The sequence below is a fragment of the Pimephales promelas genome, chromosome 12 (genome assembly GCF_988280905.1).
Source record: "Pimephales promelas chromosome 12, fPimPro1.hap1.1, whole genome shotgun sequence".
Taxonomy (NCBI): Eukaryota; Metazoa; Chordata; class Actinopteri; order Cypriniformes; family Leuciscidae; genus Pimephales; species Pimephales promelas.
The window spans coordinates 33,011,938-33,032,897 of NC_142780.1; the positions used below are offsets into that span (position 1 = coordinate 33,011,938).

At 37.7% G+C, this 20,960-nt stretch overlaps 1 protein-coding gene across 1 annotated transcript; it reads right to left on the reverse strand.

Moving 5' to 3' along the window:
- Positions 1–5,448: 5,448 nt before the first annotated feature.
- Positions 5,449–20,493, reverse strand: sacm1lb (SAC1 like phosphatidylinositide phosphatase b). The gene is made up of 20 exons (XM_039660869.2): positions 20,387–20,493; positions 19,593–19,690; positions 18,377–18,451; positions 17,651–17,778; positions 16,266–16,415; positions 15,042–15,101; positions 14,831–14,864; positions 14,619–14,720; positions 13,358–13,443; positions 12,745–12,831; positions 12,007–12,075; positions 11,841–11,920; positions 11,666–11,764; positions 11,440–11,578; positions 10,159–10,228; positions 9,986–10,058; positions 9,804–9,897; positions 8,750–8,842; positions 8,333–8,390; positions 5,449–7,734 (listed from the first exon to the last, which is right to left on the reverse strand). Exons 1-20 carry the CDS (start codon positions 20,413–20,415, stop codon positions 7,598–7,600), a joined length of 1,761 nt encoding a protein of 586 aa, XP_039516803.1. The 5' UTR covers positions 20,416–20,493; the 3' UTR covers positions 5,449–7,597.
- Between the last annotated feature and the right edge of the window lie 467 nt (positions 20,494–20,960).

A 20,960-nucleotide genomic window follows, 5' to 3' on the forward strand; every position in this document is an offset into this window, starting at 1 on the left:
CTTCTCAAAACTCTGGATTATGATAGAGGGCCGCGAGACTTTGACCTGAGCGCAAAAATGGAGGCTCTAGACCCTTCCAGAGCTGAGATATTGAAACTCAAAATTTCGACCCGAAAAAAAAACGACAGTGTTACCCCTTACGTTTTTTTGCGTTTTCGGGCGAAAAATCAAGTTTCTCCAATCTTCTCAAAACTCTGGATTATGATAGAGGGCCGCGAGACTTTGCCCTGAGCGCAAAAATGGAGGCTCTAGACCCTTCCAGAGCTGAGATATCGAAACTCAAAATTTCGACCCGAAAAAAAAACGACAGTGTTACCCCTTACGTTTTTTTGCGTTTTCGGGCGAAAAATCAAGTTTCTCCAATCTTCTCAAAACTCTGGATTATGATAGAGGGCCGCGAGACTTTGCCCTGAGCGCAAAAATGGAGGCTCTAGACCCTTCCAGAGCTGAGATATCGAAACTCAAAATTTCGACCCGAAAAAAAACCGACAGTGTTACCCCTTACGTTTTTTTGCGTTTTCGGGCGAAAAATCAAGTTTCTCCAATCTTCTCAAAACTCTGGATTATGATAGAGGGCCGCGAGACTTTGCCCTGAGCGCAAAAATGGAGGCTCTAGACCCTTCCAGAGCTGAGATATCGAAACTCAAAATTTCGACCCGAAAAAAAAACGACAGTGTTACCCCTTACGTTTTTTTGCGTTTTCGGGTGAAAAATCAAGTTTCTCCAATCTTCTCAAAACTCTGGATTATGATAGAGGGCCGCGAGACTTTGACCTGAGCGCAAAAATGGAGGCTCTAGACCCTTCCAGAGCTGAGATATCGAAACTCAAAATTTCGACCCGAAAAAAAAACGACAGTGTTACCCCTTACGTTTTTTTGCGTTTTCGGGTGAAAAATCAAGTTTCTCCAATCTTCTCAAAACTCTGGATTATGATAGAGGGCCGCGAGACTTTGACCTGAGCGCAAAAATGGAGGCTCTAGACCCTTCCAGAGCTGAGATATCGAAACTCAAAATTTCGACCCGAAAAAAAAAACGACAGTGTTACCCCTTACGTTTTTTTGCGTTTTCGGGCGAAAAATCAAGTTTCTCCTTTCTTCTCAAAACTCTGGATTATGATAGAGGGCCGCGAGACTTTGGCCTGAGCGCAAAAATGGAGGCTCTAGACCCTTCCAGAGCTGAGATATCGAAACTCAAAATTTTGACCCGAAAAAAAAACGACAGTGTTACCCCTTACGTTTTTTTGCGTTTTCGGGTGAAAAATCAAGTTTCTCCAATCTTCTCAAAACTCTGGATTATGATAGAGGGCCGCGAGACTTTGCCCTGAGCGCAAAAATGGAGGCTCTAGACCCTTCCAGAGCTGAGATATCGAAACTCAAAATTTCAACCCGAAAAAAAAACGACAGTGTTACCCCTTACGTTTTTTTGCGTTTTCGGGCGAAAAATCAAGTTTCTCCAATCTTCTCAAAACTCTGGATTATGATAGAGGGCCGCGAGACTTTGCCCTGAGCGCAAAAATGGAGGCTCTAGACCCTTCCAGAGCTGAGATATCGAAACTCAAAATTTCGACCCGAAAAAAAAACGACAGTGTTACCCCTTACGTTTTTTTGCGTTTTCGGGTGAAAAATCAAGTTTCTCCAATCTTCTCAAAACTCTGGATTATGATAGAGGGCCGCGAGACTTTGACCTGAGCGCAAAAATGGAGGCTCTAGACCCTTCCAGAGCTGAGATATCGAAACTCAAAATTTCGACCCGAAAAAAAAAAACGACAGTGTTACCCCTTACGTTTTTTTGCGTTTTCGGGCGAAAAATCAAGTTTCTCCAATCTTCTCAAAACTCTGGATTATGATAGAGGGCCGCGAGACTTTGCCCTGAGCGCAAAAATGGAGGCTCTAGACCCTTCCAGAGCTGAGATATCGAAACTCAAAATTTCGACCCGAAAAAAAAAAACGACAGTGTTACCCCTTACGTTTTTTTGCGTTTTCGGGCGAAAAATCAAGTTTCTCCAATCTTCTCAAAACTCTGGATTATGATAGAGGGCCGCGAGACTTTGACCTGAGCGCAAAAATTGAGGCTCTAGACCCTTCCAGAGCTGAGATATCGAAACTCAAAATTTCGACCCGAAAAAAAACCGACAGTGTTACCCCTTACGTTTTTTTGCGTTTTCGGGCGAAAAATCAAGTTTCTCCAATCTTCTCAAAACTCTGGATTATGATAGAGGGCCGCGAGACTTTGCCCTGAGCGCAAAAATGGAGGCTCTAGACCCTTCCAGAGCTGAGATATCGAAACTCAAAAATTCGACCCGAAAAAAATGACATTGTTACCCCTTTTGTTTTTTTGCGTTTTCGGGTGAAAAATCAAGTTTCTCCAATCTTCTCAAAACTCTGGATTATGATAGAGGGCCGCGAGACTTTGACCTGAGCGCAAAAATGGAGGCTCTAGACCCTTCCAGAGCTGAGATATCGAAACTCAAAATTTCGACCCGAAAAAAAACCGACAGTGTTACCCCTTTTTTTTTTGCGTTTTCGGGCGAAAAATCAAGTTTCTCCAATCTTCTCAAAACTCTGGATTATGATAGAGGGCCGCGAGACTTTGACCTGAGCGCAAAAATGGAGGCTCTAGACCCTTCCAGAGCTGAGATATCGAAACTCAAAATTTCGACCCGAAAAAAAAACGACAGTGTTACCCCTTACGTTTTTTTGCGTTTTCGGGCGAAAAATCAAGTTTCTCCAATCTTCTCAAAACTCTGGATTATGATAGAGGGCCGCGAGACTTTGACCTGAGCGCAAAAATGGAGGCTCTAGACCCTTCCAGAGCTGAGATATCGAAACTCAAAATTTCGACCCGAAAAAAAACGACAGTGTTACCCCTTACGTTTTTTTGCGTTTTCGGGCGAAAAATCAAGTTTCTCCAATCTTCTCAAAACTCTGGATTATGATAGAGGGCCGCGAGACTTTGACCTGAGCGCAAAAATGGAGGCTCTAGACCCTTCCAGAGCTGAGATATCGAAACTCAAAATTTCGACCCGAAAAAAAAACGACAGTGTTACCCCTTACGTTTTTTTGCGTTTTCGGGCGAAAAATCAAGTTTCTCCAATCTTCTCAAAACTCTGGATTATGATAGAGGACCGCGAGACTTTGCCCTGAGCGCAAAAATGGAGGCTCTAGACCCTTCCAGAGCTGAGATATCGAAACTCAAAATTTCGACCCGAAAAAAAAACGACAGTGTTACCCCTTACGTTTTTTTGCGTTTTCGGGCGAAAAATCAAGTTTCTCCAATCTTCTCAAAACTCTGGATTATGATAGAGGGCCGCGAGACTTTGCCCTGAGCGCAAAAATGGAGGCTCTAGACCCTTCCAGAGCTGAGATATCGAAACTCAAAATTTCGACCCGAAAAAAAAACGACAGTGTTACCCCTTACGTTTTTTTGCGTTTTCGGGTGAAAAATCAAGTTTCTCCAATCTTCTCAAAACTCTGGATTATGATAGAGGGCCGCGAGACTTTGACCTGAGCGCAAAAATGGAGGCTCTAGACCCTTCCAGAGCTGAGATATCGAAACTCAAAATTTCGACCCGAAAAAAAAAACGACAGTGTTACCCCTTACGTTTTTTTGCGTTTTCGGGCGAAAAATCAAGTTTCTCCAATCTTCTCAAAACTCTGGATTATGATAGAGGGCCGCGAGACTTTGCCCTGAGCGCAAAAATGGAGGCTCTAGACCCTTCCAGAGCTGAGATATCGAAACTCAAAATTTCGACCCGAAAAAAAAACGACAGTGTTACCCCTTACGTTTTTTTGCGTTTTCGGGTGAAAAATCAAGTTTCTCCAATCTTCTCAAAACTCTGGATTATGATAGAGGGCCGCGAGACTTTGACCTGAGCGCAAAAATGGAGGCTCTAGACCCTTCCAGAGCTGAGATATCGAAACTCAAAATTTCGACCCGAAAAAAAAAAACGACAGTGTTACCCCTTACGTTTTTTTGCGTTTTCGGGCGAAAAATCAAGTTTCTCCAATCTTCTCAAAACTCTGGATTATGATAGAGGGCCGCGAGACTTTGACCTGAGCGCAAAAATGGAGGCTCTAGACCCTTCCAGAGCTGAGATATCGAAACTCAAAATTTCGACCCGAAAAAAAAACGACAGTGTTACCCCTTACGTTTTTTTGCGTTTTCGGGCGAAAAATCAAGTTTCTCCAATCTTCTCAAAACTCTGGATTATGATAGAGGGCCGCGAGACTTTGCCCTGAGCGCAAAAATGGAGGCTCTAGACCCTTCCAGAGCTGAGATATCGAAACTCAAAATTTCGACCCGAAAAAAAAACGACAGTGTTACCCCTTACGTTTTTTTGCGTTTTCAGGCGAAAAATCAAGTTTCTCCAATCTTCTCAAAACTCTGGATTATGATAGAGGGCTGCGAGACTTTGGCCTGAGCGCAAAAATGGAGGCTCTAGACCCTTTCAGAGCTGAGATATCGAAACTCAAAATTTCGACCCGAAAAAAAAACGACAGTGGTACCCCTTACGTTTTTTTGGGGGGGGCGAAAAATTAAGTTTCCCCAATCTTCTCAAAACTCTGGATTCTGACAGAGGGCCATGAGACTTAGTCCTGAGTGCAAAAATGGAGGCTCTAGACCCTTTCAGAGCTGAGATATCGAAACTCAAAATTTCGACCCGAAAAAAAAACGACAGTGGTACCTCTTACGTTTTTTTTGGGGGGGGGCGAAAAATTAAGTTTCCCCAATCTTCTCAAAACTCTGGATTCTGATAGAGGGCCATGAGACTTAGACCTGAGTGCAAAAATGGAGGCTCAAGACCCTTCCAGAGCTGAGATATCGAAACTCAAAATTTCGACCCGAAAAAAAAAACGACAGTGGTACCCCTTACGTTTTTTTTGGGGGGGCGAAAAATTAAGTTTTCCCAATCTTCTCAAAACTCAGTATTCTAATAGAGGGCCATGAGACTTAGTCCTGAGTGCAAAAATGGAGGCTCTAGACCCTTTCAGAGCTGAGATATCAAAACTCAAAATTTTGACCCGAAAAAAAAACCCGACAGTGGTACCCCTTACGTTTTTTTTTCGGGTCGAATTTTTGAGTTTCGATATGTCAGCTCTGGAAGGGTCTAGAGCCTCCATTTTTGCACTCAGGTCTAAGTATCACGGCCCTCTATCAGAATCCAGAGTTTTGAGAAGATTGGGGAAACTTAATTTTTTGCCCGAAAAAAAAAAAACGAAAGGGGTACCACTGTCAGGTTTTTTTTCGGGTCGAATTTTTGAGTTTCGATATCTCAGCTCTGAAAAGGTCTAGAGCCTCCATTTTGCACTCAGGTCTAAGTCTCACGGCCCTCTATCAGAATGCAGAGTTTTGAGAAGATTGGGGAAACTTAATTTTTCGGGGGTCGAAATTTTGAGTTTCTCTGATCTTCTTGAAACTCTGGATTCTGATAGAGGGCTATGGGACTCATACTTTACCACACACCTTTAATACCTGCTGATTAAAGACAACATGACATGGCATTAGCAATACCTTTAAATTGTGACATTTCCGAGAAAAACATTATTCAGCAGAGTCTTTTTTTCGAACAAAGCATCATATGACTTCAAAAGACACATAAATGATTTATAAAATCATAATTTTTGCAGATTGACAGATGTGTTTTTAATGAACTATTGCTATGAACATCATGAATGTACTGAATGTCTCTGAGTTATGCAAGTTTGGAACGACACGTATGAATGACAGAATTTATCATTTGCAAGTGAATTTTTTCTAGCAATAACATTGAATTTGACTGGCCATCGAGTTCACGTGGAGAGAATGCTGTTAATTGGACGAACCCCTGCAGACATACACGGGTCACGGTTCGCTTCGGCTGATCTGCTGTGGCATTTTGAGCATGTTATCCCCATTCAATATGAGCTTGATCAAAGCAACACACATTTCGAAACTCCTACCAGGAATGTCATGCAAACATGTTCCAGCCAATGCAGATAAAACTAGTTTGAGTGACATCAAGTGAGCAGTACAGTTTTGTTTTGCAGCGTTCATCATTACTCTTTTCAACTAAGACCGAAAATGACTTCATGATATTAACTTTAATAACAATAATACACATCATTTTTAACGTTCTCCGCCAAGCAGGTGCCAGACATAAGAAGAACATCCCGCAATGGAAATACAGGGATCGAATGAAGAGCACAGCAAACATAAGGCATCGTTGATCCTTCACAGGAGACGCAGACTCATGAGAAACACAGATATGGCACGGCGGTTCAGAGATGGGACGGTCCTGCTGTAAGCTCCTTTGGACAATGAGACGCTGCGGTCCCAAGTTAAGATTCATATGAATCAGTCTCGATTACAAACAGAATCAGTTCATTCAGCTGAATCACTTTAATAAACAGTTCATTCGTAAAAGCTCCCGAATCTCAGACCGAGGAAGACTGTGATATTGAAGGCGAGGATAAAACGAGTCCATATAACCGCACCTGAAGCCTGGCTCCGTCTCAAATTCACTTCAAAATGCTGCTCGTCTTGTTTTCTAGTAAAAATAAATGAATTATAAAGCGCTCTCAGAACAAACAAAGAATTCCCTGTAATGCAGAACTGAAGATATTAAGATTTGTTTTCAAAAATATATTTTTATAATGTTTTTTTCTTATTTCAAGCATTTTTGTTGTTGCTTAAAACAGGAAAAGACAAATTACTTTAGCATAAAATATATTTGCTGAGAGAAAAACTTGTTACAATAAGGTTCGGTTTGTTCACATCAAACTAAAAATGAACAATTTTGTACAGAATGTAATTCACAAAAACAATATAGATTAAATGTTTTATTTATAACAAGTTAATTAAAAATGCATATGTATAATAAAAACTGTGTATGCAGAAATTAATGCTATAAAATTTTTCATTGTTAGTTGCATTAGCCAATGCTAACATCCAGAAGTTATTACCTAAAAACATTTCTTGTAAAACTTTAGGTTTTATTTGTTTATATAAGTTAATATATTAACCAACATGAACTAACACTGAGCAATTCTTGTCAATTGTTTTTAAATGTTGAAATTAGCATTAAGATTAATAATTGCTTTAGAAGTGTTCCTTGTAGTTAACTAATGTTAACAGATCAAACCTTATTGCGAAGTGTGACCAATGTATCTTATTGTGCACGTATCTTTATTAGAAAACAAGACGATGATTTTGATGCGATATAAACGCCTTTGGTTTTACACAAACAGTCCGAGAGCTGCGACTTGTGAGAGCCGGTGTGCGATTGGACGCGGCCGCCTATGAAAACACGCCGTCGGGACGTGTGGACCACGAGGACGGGGCCGAGAACCTCATGGTCAAGTCTAAGGTGCTTGGTTTTGCGCCTGTAAAGCTGCCTTTATGGAGATGGAATTATGGGATCTCTGTGAGATGGTCCCGGGTGATACGATCCTCGTGTGGAGAGCAGCACGTGCGTTCGGTCCCGTCCGGCCCCAGGCCTTCGTCCTCTTCCTCAGTACAGGCTCCAGGCCCGGTGAAGCTGAGAGTAAGACAGGACTGAGGATGAAGAGGAGGAGGATGAAGACTCGATGGGACCAAGCTGCTTCCCACACACGCAGGTTCAGTCCATCTTCTCCTTCTGCACCAGTTTGGGCGCGTCCACAAAGTCCCGGCCGTTGAAGAGGATCACGCCGCCGGTCACGACACTCGCCAAGCCCCAGAACAACACGTACGCCAGAGTCTCCGTCCAGGTGTCGCCTGGGTAATAGAAGGAGAATGAGCAACCGTTTACACAAGCACTGATATTAATTCAAATATTACAATATTAAGGCAAGTCAAGGGTGAATGAAGTAAAAAAAAAAGTGAACTAATAGATATCGCCATGCTTCCACCAGTTGATTAATTACAAGAAGAAATGCAAAGCATGTTTTGCATTGAAATTTTTCTGAAAAGGTGTTGAAATATGCAAATGAGGCATTATCTAATTAAATATGCACATTTTGCATATATTTCCAGGACAGAAATCTTAGTTTTTACAGAGGGGATTTTGGATCTCTCTGAAAATACTGCCAACAAACAGAAAATAAATGTGAGTTATTAGGAATTAAATGTTATATACATCAGGTGAATGATATATGAATAAAAAAAAAACCTCAATATGAACTGTCAATGAATTATACAAATGCAAAGTATAATAAAATAAACACTTAAATGTCCTTTCCATTATTCTGAATGAAGACATGTTTGGGAAGCAAAATAGTTCAAAATCCAGTGCACGAAAAAACATGGTTTTGACTGTATTGTCTTGCCTTAACATTAATGCTAATATTAATATTAATGTTAATCAGTGTCTTACCAGCCATAAGGAGGCATATGATGCACATTGAGAAAGCAACCACCATGATGATTGGCAGCTGAAAGAGAGGAGAGAAAAATGTCAGCACTGATCGCAATCATTTTTAGCCTTTTGACAATATTAATCTAATGCTCCATATTAACGCCAAAAATAATGCTGAATAAATTGAAGTAGCGACAGATTTTTTTTTCACATTGTGATGTGCATTGTAGTGTAATGGATTATTGGAGGAAAAAAAAATGTAGGCCTGGTCTTGGTTGTATTTGTCAGTTGTTGATTGGATGTTGAGATGTGGGCGTGGCACTCAAAAATGGAGTCGGGTACGGGTTTAAAAATACTGCGGCTGAAAACATGTAACGAGACATAAAGACAAGCAGGACAATGGCCTTAGTTTCCTCTGGGTTCAGAGCTTCTTACCGTGAGGAACTTCCAGTCTTTGGGCTCATGTAGAGGAGTGTTTATATCTGCCTCTTCCACTGCATAGTTCCCCAAGAACAGGTCAATGGAGTCCTGGAGAAAAAAAAAAAAAATATATATATATATATATATATATATATAGGATTAATTCCTGCACTCTACAGATCAGTGTAAAATTCCTTTACACATCTGTCAATCTGCAAAAATTATGATTTTATAAATTATTAATAGAACTCATGTGTCTTGACGGACTGAAATATCTACAGACACAGCAAAGAAATTAAACACAACACATCTTTTTTGTATTTTCTACTGATTTACACTAGACAACGGTTTTTCCAAGCTGAGATGATTCATGAGATGATAAAAAATGTATAACTAATTATTTAGTTATTTATTCAAATAATTGTAATAATTAATAATATAAATAATAAATGAATTAAATTATAAAAAATTAAAATAAAAAATAAGCAAATAAAAAAACTATTAAAATAAAACAATTAAAAGTCATTACATCATAAAAATACATAATAATAATTAATTATTTTAAAATGGAAGAAAAAAAATCAATATTTAAATTGAAATACATGTAAATGCATTGTTAAATTATTTAAGCATTAGTATTTCAATAATAATATGCATAATAATATTTCTGGTCAAAGTGGTTTGGAACAAGAAATGATATCTTTTACACAGATTTCATGGCCCCAGATTATTTTGTTGTATGAATATCTGAACACAGAATTTATATAAAAAGAAAGAGCTGACCCCTGCTTTTATATAATATAAAAAAAATATTATAGTGTCATGCTTTTTTTTATATCAACACTTTTCATGAATACTATTTCATGAACATTATTTACACGTTTTACAACATTTTGACAAAAACTGAAAAAATTACGAAAAAAAATTACGAAAAATCTTGTCGATGGTGGGGAAAGAGCCAACAATTTCTACTGAATCCATAAATCATGCATTTTTTAAATGTTAAAATGCTATTTAAAATGTGTTTAAGATAAATTAAGGAACAATGCTTTGTCCATGTGAGGCTCACCTGTCTGAACCCATCCGAGAAGTTGTTCTTGTAGTATCTGATCATGGAGTTCCATCCGTCCATCAGCAAACCCCACTGGGTTCTCTTTCCTGTCCTGAGGACACAGACAACCAATCATCTTCTACACTGCATCTAAACATTTACTCTCAGACACAAGCAGAGCAGAAGACGGTCCTTCTTACCGTGTGAAATCAGTCTTCAGGGCTCCAGTGCCAGCGTACTGTTTGGCACACGCATTGGCATTATCCGCCCATGCTGCAGGGAATTAAAACAAAGAAAGCAAGAATAGAAATGGTATGAATGAGACAGTCTCACATAGCCAGATTATTGAATATCAGCATTAGTTTTTGCTCACCATTCTTGTATATTTTTTCAAAATCCGCCTGTTCTTCAATCCGCTGCCCCACATGTAAAACTCCCATCCTCTACACACAAACAAGACAAAATATGAGGAAACCTCACAGCTAAAATACAAGAACCAAATCTCATCTATTTATTTGTGTACTCCTAAATGATGATTTTTCAGCTTATATAAGACATTACACACATTTTAGCCCTCAAACCGTATTCACTTTATAGCCCTAAATCCTGTAATTGTGGACAAATGTGGGCACAGAGGACTCAGGTGTGATCCTAATTTATTTATAAATGTTATATCAATGTCTTCGATAAAGTTTTGTCTATCCATTTATGGTGTTTTTTTTTATTTTGGGGCTATTTTTGAATTTATTTACTTCAAAAAGTACCATATTTTCTATGTAAATTATGCTTATTTTTGTTTAATTTTTTATTTTTTTTTAAACTACATTAAAATATCATTCCAATAAGTTCTTAGAGCTAAAACCTAAAGATGAAGTGACTTTGCTGTCACCTGGTGTCTTATTTTGGCTTATTTTAGAATGCTCAAAATTACGGTTTTTCCCAATCATTTCTATGGGTGCCCATTTTTGACCCAAATAAAAGATTAAGGAGTTTTTTTAAGGAGTCAAAAAAATTGTGTGTGTTCAGGAGGCAAACTTAGGAAAAGTAGTCAAGTCTTGTACCGCTCAGATCAAGGGAAGTATTTTTTTTAAATAAATCAAAACTATTTTGCCCACATTTGTCCAGAATACGGTTTTAAGGTTAAACAGTCTTCGTACAGTCTTTGTTTACTGGCAAAACGGACCGTAAATAACGACTCATCTTTTGATAGGTAGGCCTGGGCAATACAGCTAAAACTTCCCAAAACATTTCCATAACTTGGGGATATCCGTTATATATAATCGTTAGGGGTGGGGGGGGGGGGGGGGAAACGATTCCTAGATGCATAGGGATTGCAGACGTGGACGATTCTGAATCTGATGTCAAAAATCGACAAAAAAAAACAAACAAACATTTTTTTGTTTTTTTTTATATTTATATTTATAATAACATAATATTGACGGGACGCAAAAGGCGGAACTCTGAAGTGTCTGGGGCGTGCAAGATAATTGCTTTAGCACCGAATTTCAGCCCTCTGAATCGTAATCGAATCGAACTGTGAGGTGCCTAGAGATTCCCACCCCTAATAATCGTGACATCACACACCCTTAATTCAATGTGAATTCTGTTCTAATGACAGTCCCATGGAGGATAATCAGTAGATCATCACACACACCTCTAACTGTGACTGCAGCGAGCGACGGGCCAGCAGACTCTGGATGACGTTGGTTCGGTCCAGACAGTCCATGCAATTGCTTCGGAACGTCCCGTCCTGCTGCTTTTGGACCGATCCGTCTGAATCCACCAGGAAGTAGCTGTTGAAAAAATAAACAAATAAGAGCATTCAAATTATGTCCAGGAGCATTAGATTCGAACTCTTTTTGCATGCAAACACCTCGTACCCAAACTCATCCTGCATTTCCGCCACCGTGTCCACCAGGATCTGCAGGCGATGCCACCTCATACGGCTGCACTCCATGTGAAAGTCAAACGCGATGTACCTGCAGATGAACACAGTCTGAGTTTGGCATTCATGGATCTGTATCAGTGCTTTATGAGATTTTCTTATCGACTCACTTGACCATGCCGTTGCCCAGACTGTCCACCATCTTTGCAAAGGCCTGTTCCAGCGGCTTTTCTGAGCCTTTCTGATTAATCTGGAGAATAAAATTAAATCTTAATGAGATATTTCCAGCCTGGAAGCGACACCTCAGTGTAAACGGAGCAAATACAGGCAACGTACCAGGTTCAGAATCACTTGTTTGCCATACGTGATGATCTGAGAGTCGAAATGTCTCTGGAAACCATCGAGCTGTGAGAAGAGAAGCGGTACGTAAGTGGAGACACACAATAATGGCAGGCTGATTAATAGAAGCAATTTAAAAACATTAATCTACTTATAAATACTTGTATCTTTCTTTCTTTCTATATAATCTATAATAAACAAGTTTTCGGGAGTTACATTAAATAAAGTTTAAAATAGAACTTTATAATTGGTTAAAAAAAAGTTTAAAATAAACAATGAGATCAACCCATCTCAATAACTTAAAGGCTTTTAATATTATTTAATATATATAATATAATGTTATTTTATTTATATATAGGCTATATATATATATATATATATATATATATATATTACACACATATATATATATAATATGACACATATATGTCAAATTAAGTCATAAATAAAATGAAGTCATTACATTACAACTAAATTAGTTATTATAATAATACAAAAGATTTTCGATAACACTTTAAAATAAGTTTTCATTTGCTAACACTTGTCACCACATTAGTTTAAATGAACTAACAATAAACAAAATTGAATATATACACAAATAAAATATATTTAAGCATATATTAATCTCTCAGTTATAATTAATTGCAACATTTACTAATACATTTTTAAAAGCATGAACATCTTTATTTCCACTGACTCAAACTAAAAGATAGAAAAATAAAAAAAGCATCTCACGTGATTGATGCTTTTGCTGATCTGTGGTTTTGGTTTGTACTTGAGGTTCGGTCTCTGAGACCAGTAGAACGGGATGGAGCCTCGAGTCTGTGGACAAAGACAACAGAGGATTATTCGTTCATTTGTTAACAGATATCAAAAGAAAGCACAACTTTGTCTTATAAGAAATGTTGGGATTCTTGCGCATTAAATGACATTGACAACTAGCAATCAGCATTCAGATTGGAGACAAATTCAAGAAAAATAAAACAAGAGTAAAGCAACATTGCGGTAAGTTTCCTCTCCCGACTGTGGGAAAAGCAAACATCAGGGTCGTGACATTAAACGGCTGCATGGATTCACAGATCAATAATAAGCACATATTTATTAGATATCTGTGGTTTATGATTCATCAAACCACTCTGACATTCATCTCAGATGCTGTTTGTCTTTGTACCCTTGAGAATCGAGCCGACAGACAAGACATTTAGGAGAGATGCCAATAAGATAACGGCTTCATTCAATTTGAAATAAAACCGTTTAATTTACCATGTAGATTCACTACAACGTCAAAAGCTCAGACTAACCTCTGAAACTACACTGGATGATTCCTCAACAAAATCTGGATGCTTACCTGAACAAATGATGCTTTTCCTCCATTATACTGAACGATCTGTTCTGTCTCAACAAAGTTGGCCGCGTGACCCTCAGAGTCGATACCTGGAAGAGGAAGAGAAGACAGCATTTAGTTAGCCTGGGTTTTCCTTGCCACAGCACGATTTTATTCACGCTGCTAGGCAGCCTGGACACCATGAACCAAATTTTCGTCTGAGATAGGCAACCAATCACAGAACGGGAAGGGAGCAGCAAGACGATGACGACGTATATTAGGGATGCTCCGATCGATCGACCATCGGCTGATAATAACATTTTATGACTCGATCGGTACTCACTAACTTGGCCGATCTTACAAACTGATCGCGATTTGATGACGTCAACGCGTGAGAGGAAGTATGATGCGTGGGGACTTAAATTATTTGGCGCGCAGTCATGTGTGGAACTACTACGATGTTTTGAAAAAAAAATGAAAAATTCGCTATTTGCTGTGTATTTTCCAAAGAAATCTCACGTGGAGGAGCATTGTCCAAAACTTTTAATACAACGAACCTGATTTGTCACTTAAGAACGAGCCACCGCGAGACGTATGGCGAATATGAAAAACCGGTAACTGCAAAAAAGGCAACAGTAACTAGTAATCTGACTCTCATTCAGCTTTATTTTGTCCTGCTCAGACTTGTATTGGACGATGTTAAAATTACATCAGACTTCTCCATTTTAGGAGACTAAATGTTTATTTTGTCCTCCACAGTATTGGACAATGTTTAAATAAACCTTATGGGCTGCATTAAACTGTTCCATTTTGTTTATTTGTCTTATATTAAGTCAATTAAGCATCGGAATCGGTCGATCACCATGACAAGAAATCGGTACTCGGTATCGGCTGCAAAAATCCTGATCGGAGCATCCCTAATGTATATGCGACACAACGAAGCAGTTTGTTTATATCTATGGATCCATCTTGGCAAGCGGACGTGAAGTTACCTTTTGATGCAGCCTTTGTGTATACATAAATCTCCAACCCATTGTCTTCTTCCTCGTCTAATTTTCTGTCGCTCTACGTACGTCATCTGGTATCATTGAACTGATTGGCTATGAGCTACGTACAGGCGCATTTGATAGCACCCAATAATACGGCTCTGGGCATTTATAAACCACGCCTCAAATACGAGAAAATGAACATGTGGTATCCATTCTCAATGATATGTGGTCTGGCGTAAGCCAGGCTAGCATTTAGTAGCATATAAACTAAAAGCGTAAGTAAACTCAAAGCGTACCTCTGACGTAATAGCGGACGCCAGCGCGGAAGCAGCTCCTCCTGGAAATGATGATCCAGTCAAAGACTTTGCCGTTGATGCAACACGACTTCATAGTGATGACTGTGAGCGGAGATTAAGGACTATATATCTGTCTGAATGTGAACACACACACTTCTATTTCACAGAATGAAATGTGTCAGATGACAAATGTTTGTCTGGTTGAAGGATACAGCCGTGAACAACCGGGTAGACGAATTTGTGTAGCTGTAAGAGAAAACACAAGGTCAGGAAACATTCGTGAATTCATTCCATCTTTAGATAAAGATTGTTCTACATATAATCAGGCCCAGAGACACGTGGTGCTCCTTGCAGAATTCTGCACAACGTCTAAATGAGTTGCTCTTAAAATAGTAGCTCGACCTAAAACAATCTTGCGTTTACCTCAGGCTGTGCCATGAATTCTCTGAGAAGGTGACCGTTCCACACAAATCTCTGATCCGCCTGTGGAAAACAATTTTAAGAGCCTATAATAACAGTTTCATCTGTCATACCTCATGAAAGCACCAAATTCTAAAGAGGTCAAATAAAAACAGTAACACTTTACAATAATGTTCCATTTGTTAACATGAACTAACAATAAAATGTAAGATTAATTTTAACATATACCAACACATAATTAAAAAGTTGTATCTGTTAATAATATTTAATGGAATTGAGCTGCCATGAACAATGATCAGTTGTATTTTTAGTTTTTTTTAAATGTAAATAAAATCTGTAACAAATGCTCATTCTTATTTCTTGTTAATTGATGCATTATCCTATGTTAACTAATTGGACCTTATTTTAAAGTGTTGCCATATAAACACATCATAATAAGACCTACTGCTTAACTGTCACCGTCACGCTACCGGGACGCCTAACTTTACTTCACTATATTTCTATTAAATCCTAATCTAATTATAACAAATTATTTATCGTTGGAAAGGTCTAAATATTCTACCCCTGTTTTGTGTTACAAGTTATGTAGGAAGACTAATTGATGAATTTATGACAAGAGTGCACCTCAAAAAATCTTTTGTAAATAATAATTAAAAAAAATGTGTAAAATATATATATTTATAATAAAATAAAATACATAGTACAGTACATTTGATTTACTGTAAATTTAAACTTCCATAACTTTTTCATACTTTCATTTGTTTTCACTTCAGCAATAATCTTCACAAAGAAGACCAAACTTAGGTATACATTCCAAAGCATTCTTGAGTTAAAACCATTTAAGTTTGAATAGTGCATTTTAACCTCTATTCTCAAAAAGGGGGGTGACAGCTAAGGGGTTAAGCAATGAGCATTACAGAATTATGATGTTACATGATAGATATGTTCATAACTTAACAACATCCTGCAAAAAACTTCATAGAGACAGGAACTAAACTGACAGACTAGGAAGAGAGGTGCTGCAACAAAATAAAATATGAAAACAATAATGTTTATTGAACCTTTAGAAGCATAAAAACCTATTGTAGTAGACCCCAAAAACAAAATCAAGATCAAGATTTTGAAAAAGCTTCCCTTTAAAATGATTTGCTTGTTGTTTTCCTCATTTGTATGCCACCTTAGATTAAAGTGTCTGCTGAACGCATGTAAACTGAGCATCTCTCTCACCCGCTCCAGTAAGGTCATCTCCTGAAACTCTGGGCTGGTGTTGGCCAGGCGCTGTAGTGTGTGCGTCAGGTCGTAGTCCGTGGCAAAGTAGAAACCGTCTGTATTCAGGACGCTGTTGATCATGGACAGGAAGGCTTTGTCGTCTTGCATCTGGAAGATCCATAGAAACATTATTAGTTTCGATAAGTTTCTAAGTTAGGCTGCATTTAGGGAATGTTTTGAGAAAGCAATTTCTGCTGACACGCACATAAAGGCCCCTCAGTAATAAATTGGGTTATTTTCTGCTGTTTATTGTGCTTAAAAACACAAAATAATGTCAAAATGCCATTCTTGGCGACTATTCATGTAAACACAGTGAGTTATGTTTTAAATGAACGTAAACAGCTGAGAAAGAAAATGCATGTGTAATAGAATAATTAAAGTGACAGCAGCCTAATACACCTGCTGCGAAATTATGAGATCATTTTAAAAATATCTATATGGCAGTTTTCCCACATGGTCTCAATGTCAAAATTGTGGCCAGTGAAAATACTGAATGGCAAGTAACTTTGTAAAACCACTAGCCACAGTGGCTGGTTAGCAAAAAAGGTCATTCAAGCCCTGCTATTAGTAGTCAATGAACATGTTAAGAGTGTGACTTACAAAAAATGTCAATGTCACATTGTTTCTCTAGTGAATTTCGGTTAATTTTTAATATGACACCAAACTATAAAAGAGTGAATCTCACAAAAACTGTCGCACACATAGCCCTAAAATCATTCAAATATTATTTTGCTTAAGTAAAAAGAAGCCTGTTTAAAGAACACAACAAATTATGCATTATATTAATATAATATCATTGATTTTTTTTTTTTATTGTTGGGGAAAAATGTGACCTGGATAACTTCTCTTGACAAAGGCAGCTAAAGTATTGAAGAATTCAATGGTTCAAGATCATGGTTTGGTTCTGTTTAAATAAGGAGATGCTCAAAAGACCCTTAAATATTGTGGGCAAAAGAAAAGATTAAATTTGGAGTTAGAATGAAACCCGATCTTTTCTTGAAATCTTGGAGCCCATTTTTAGATTATTTTAAGAAGATGAGCTTTGGATAAACCCTTTTTTTTAAATTCTCTCTTTTTTTTCCTTCTCTGGTTTACTTTGTTGTTTATATGTATGCGTATGTTACTGTGATTATATGTTCATCTGCATTTGAGCATTTATTATGCTTGTTCATTTTTCTATTTTTTCCCCTTTTATTTAATTATGTAACAATCTGATGCTTGACATGCTTTTCTTAATTAAAAAAAAAATATTGTGGGCAAAAATCAAGTCAAAATAATAACTCCCTGTGGAGACACCAATGATGGAAGAGAGTTCTACGCATGCTTTTGGAAAGCGACCTAACCTGACTATCAGTCAGATGCAGAACAGTCTTCTTGTATGAAATGATGTCAAAGTCAGCCGCTTTCCAGATCGCGTGGCCAAACAGGTCACCCACTTTCTTCTTCTTCGTAATAACGATGAGATACATGCCTGAAAAAACAGAGAGAGCAGGACTCAGCATCACTCAGAATGCAGAATGAGAGTTAAGGTGCACATTTCTTCACATTAGTACATGCACTAGCTAACATTAATGAAGCAAAATATATTTTAAAGGGGTCATCGGATATACAAATTCACTTTTATATGGTCTTTGCGGTGTGGGGAGACAACCACCCATACAGTGAAAAAAAAACATTTTTTAATAGTCAAAAAGCCTGAACACTTTCAATAATCAATCCGTTTTAGATTTTTTGAACAATATGATGTCATGACCACTGACAGACTGTCCCGTATTAAGTCAAGTCACATTTATTTATATAGCGCTTTTCACAATACAGATTGTATCAAAGCAGCTTCACAGTGATAACATGAAAGTAGTACAACACAGATCAATAATATTGTTAATATTAAATAATAAATAAATAACCCCGACTAAGCAAGCCAAAAGCAAGGCAAAAGCAAATATTAGCATATTTCTGCATAGCATAAATCTCCTTTAGTAGTCCATTAAAGAAAGAAGGGCAAACGGCATTAGAGCAACAACAGGTTGAGCCATTTATGACTCTCAATTGATTTTCAGAGATCGTACCTGCCACCAGCCGTATGGTCCCCATGATGCCACATATTGGTCGAGTCACCGCTGAAGGAGGGACGTCCTTCCTCACTGAAAAAGAGACCGAATTTTAAGGTTATCTAATTATTTTATAGGAAAAATATAATTATATTATTGAATTGATTGGAGTGTGTAGCTTTTCATTTCTTAAACAAGCATTTATAAAGATACATCATGGCCATATTCCAGGATATCAAGATGCATTGACCTCAAATTGATAATTGAGGAATTAAGTTATTTCCATCAAAACGTGCATCAATGCAAGAGTCCAGCCTCTGTATAGTCCAGCACATCACAAAGACGTTCAATGAATTTAAGGTCTGGACTTTAGAGGACTAAGGAGACGATTCATGAGTGAAAATGATTCTTCATAACCCTCCCATCATTCTTTCATAATCTGAGCCTGATGAATCTTAACATCGTCATCCTGGAATATGGCCATGATGTGTCTGGTTTAAGACTATAAAGCTACAACCTCCATCAATTAGGGTTAGAAGGCAAGGCATTTTTATTTATATAGCACATTTCATACACAGTGGCAATTCAAAGTGCTTTACATGGAAGAAATTAAAATAATCAAAAGAAATCAGAATAATTAAAACAGTTTAGAATAAAAAAAAAAACATAATAAAACTAAAATACAGTAAATAATTAAAACAATTTAGAATAAAAAAATAAAATGAAGCAAAATGAAGTCAAACATATAACATGCTAGAAATTAATAATCACATTTGTCTATTTAAATCCAGAGTGACTTTTCTTTCTTTTGTTTTGGCCGGGCAGTGTATAAAACAATGATATGATATATTTCAAATGATATATTCTTTTAATAATACTATTCTGAGTACTTATCAGATAATGTTAGATATTTAACCGTAAACTATCGACAACCCCTGCAGAATGTATTGCGATCTACCTCTATAACCATTTTCCAAACATAACTTTTTGTTTGCGTCCTAATTTGGGTTGAAAATACTGCTGATGTTTAACTAAGGAATGAATCAGGAAACACACTATTCATTCAAACACTTCCGCGACCTCAAAAGAGTGTTCAACTCAAAGCATTTATGCAATAAACACCCTCATAAAATGAGGCAAGTTACTTTTCAGCACCACTTCAGCAGAAAAAGCCTTCAGTGTCTACAGATACAGACAGACATTTGCGATTCAAGCGTCCAGTTCTCTTTTGTACCTGTAAGGGTCATTTCTGTGGACACCCTGTCAATGGCGAGGACGTCTCCAACACCATCATCACAGGCTTCGATGTAGAACTTCTCAGGGGTTGTGTGCCTGTGAAAAGAGCGGAGAGTGAAGATTATATGTAGTTAAAGTAGAAAAATCCAGTTTAATGAACAGGGGGAGGGCATAACACTCACTTATCATGTCTGTATTACATTCATATGTGCCACTGAAATTATCAATCACATCATATTCTACAATTTCTTTCAAAATATGCTGCTTGGACTTATTTCTTGATATGGTTTATATTTTCAGTTCTGTAAGATGTAGGCATCTGCATTATCAACAACACCAGCAATGACAACATTAGGTAGCTGAATTGCAAAGAAGTTCAAGGAATCTACTGCTGAAAAATCAACTAAATTGATTTTTGATGTGAACTGACTGGAATCTGAACTCCATGATTGATGACTAGCAGCACAAACTGTCTCAAAACATCACCACCTATCAACATACTAACATTTAGGGGAATAAAATTGTCTTTACAAGCTGTATAGAAAAGCACTTCACTAAAGTGCTGCCCAGAAATGTTGTCTAGGTAACAGTTAGGTAGGGCAGCTCATTTAGGTTTTGAGTCACAGCCACAGACAGGGCGCTTGTAGTTCACTGAACATGCAAGTCACTGTTGCTTCCTAAACACTATTTATAGACTTCGCCAGATCAAAGATTGCCAATGAGCTCTCTTCGATTAATCTAATCGATAATAAGTTATGAATCAGAGTATCAGAGTAATGAATTAATACTCACAGATTGAAGGTGTTGTAGGTGGACGCCATTTTTCCATCAGTTTGTTCCTGACCTTCGTGACGTGTCAATACAGCAGCGGGAATCCAGCGACAGTCAGCGAACACCAACAGGAAATGACCTCTGGGGGACAGATAAAAGTCCCATTTTGAAATAAAAGTCTCAATGTAATTTGGAAGAAATTATTTCTTTACGATGTGTGTGACTATTATATGACAGTAAAAGAGCAAACCTTAAACTTCATTCTAATATGGAATTGAATTGGAATGGTAAAGAGCGTTGGTACATGACAGGAGGGCCTCCACTCAAGGGCAAAATATAATGAATAAGTTTGAGAATGTTCCATTTATGGTTGAAAATACCATCAATTGGTCTAGAAAAAATAACATTCTGGGAGTCAAGACTATAAAAGAGGAAGTCACACTCTCCAGGCACTCTGAATGACTGTACGACTGCTGGCCTTTTCTCGCATGAGAATAAACCTCATCAAAGTCAATTGGAAATGTTTTTCTCAACCTATTCAGAGATAGAATTTTGTTTGCCACCAGATTAGTATAATATTTTTATATTTTATATA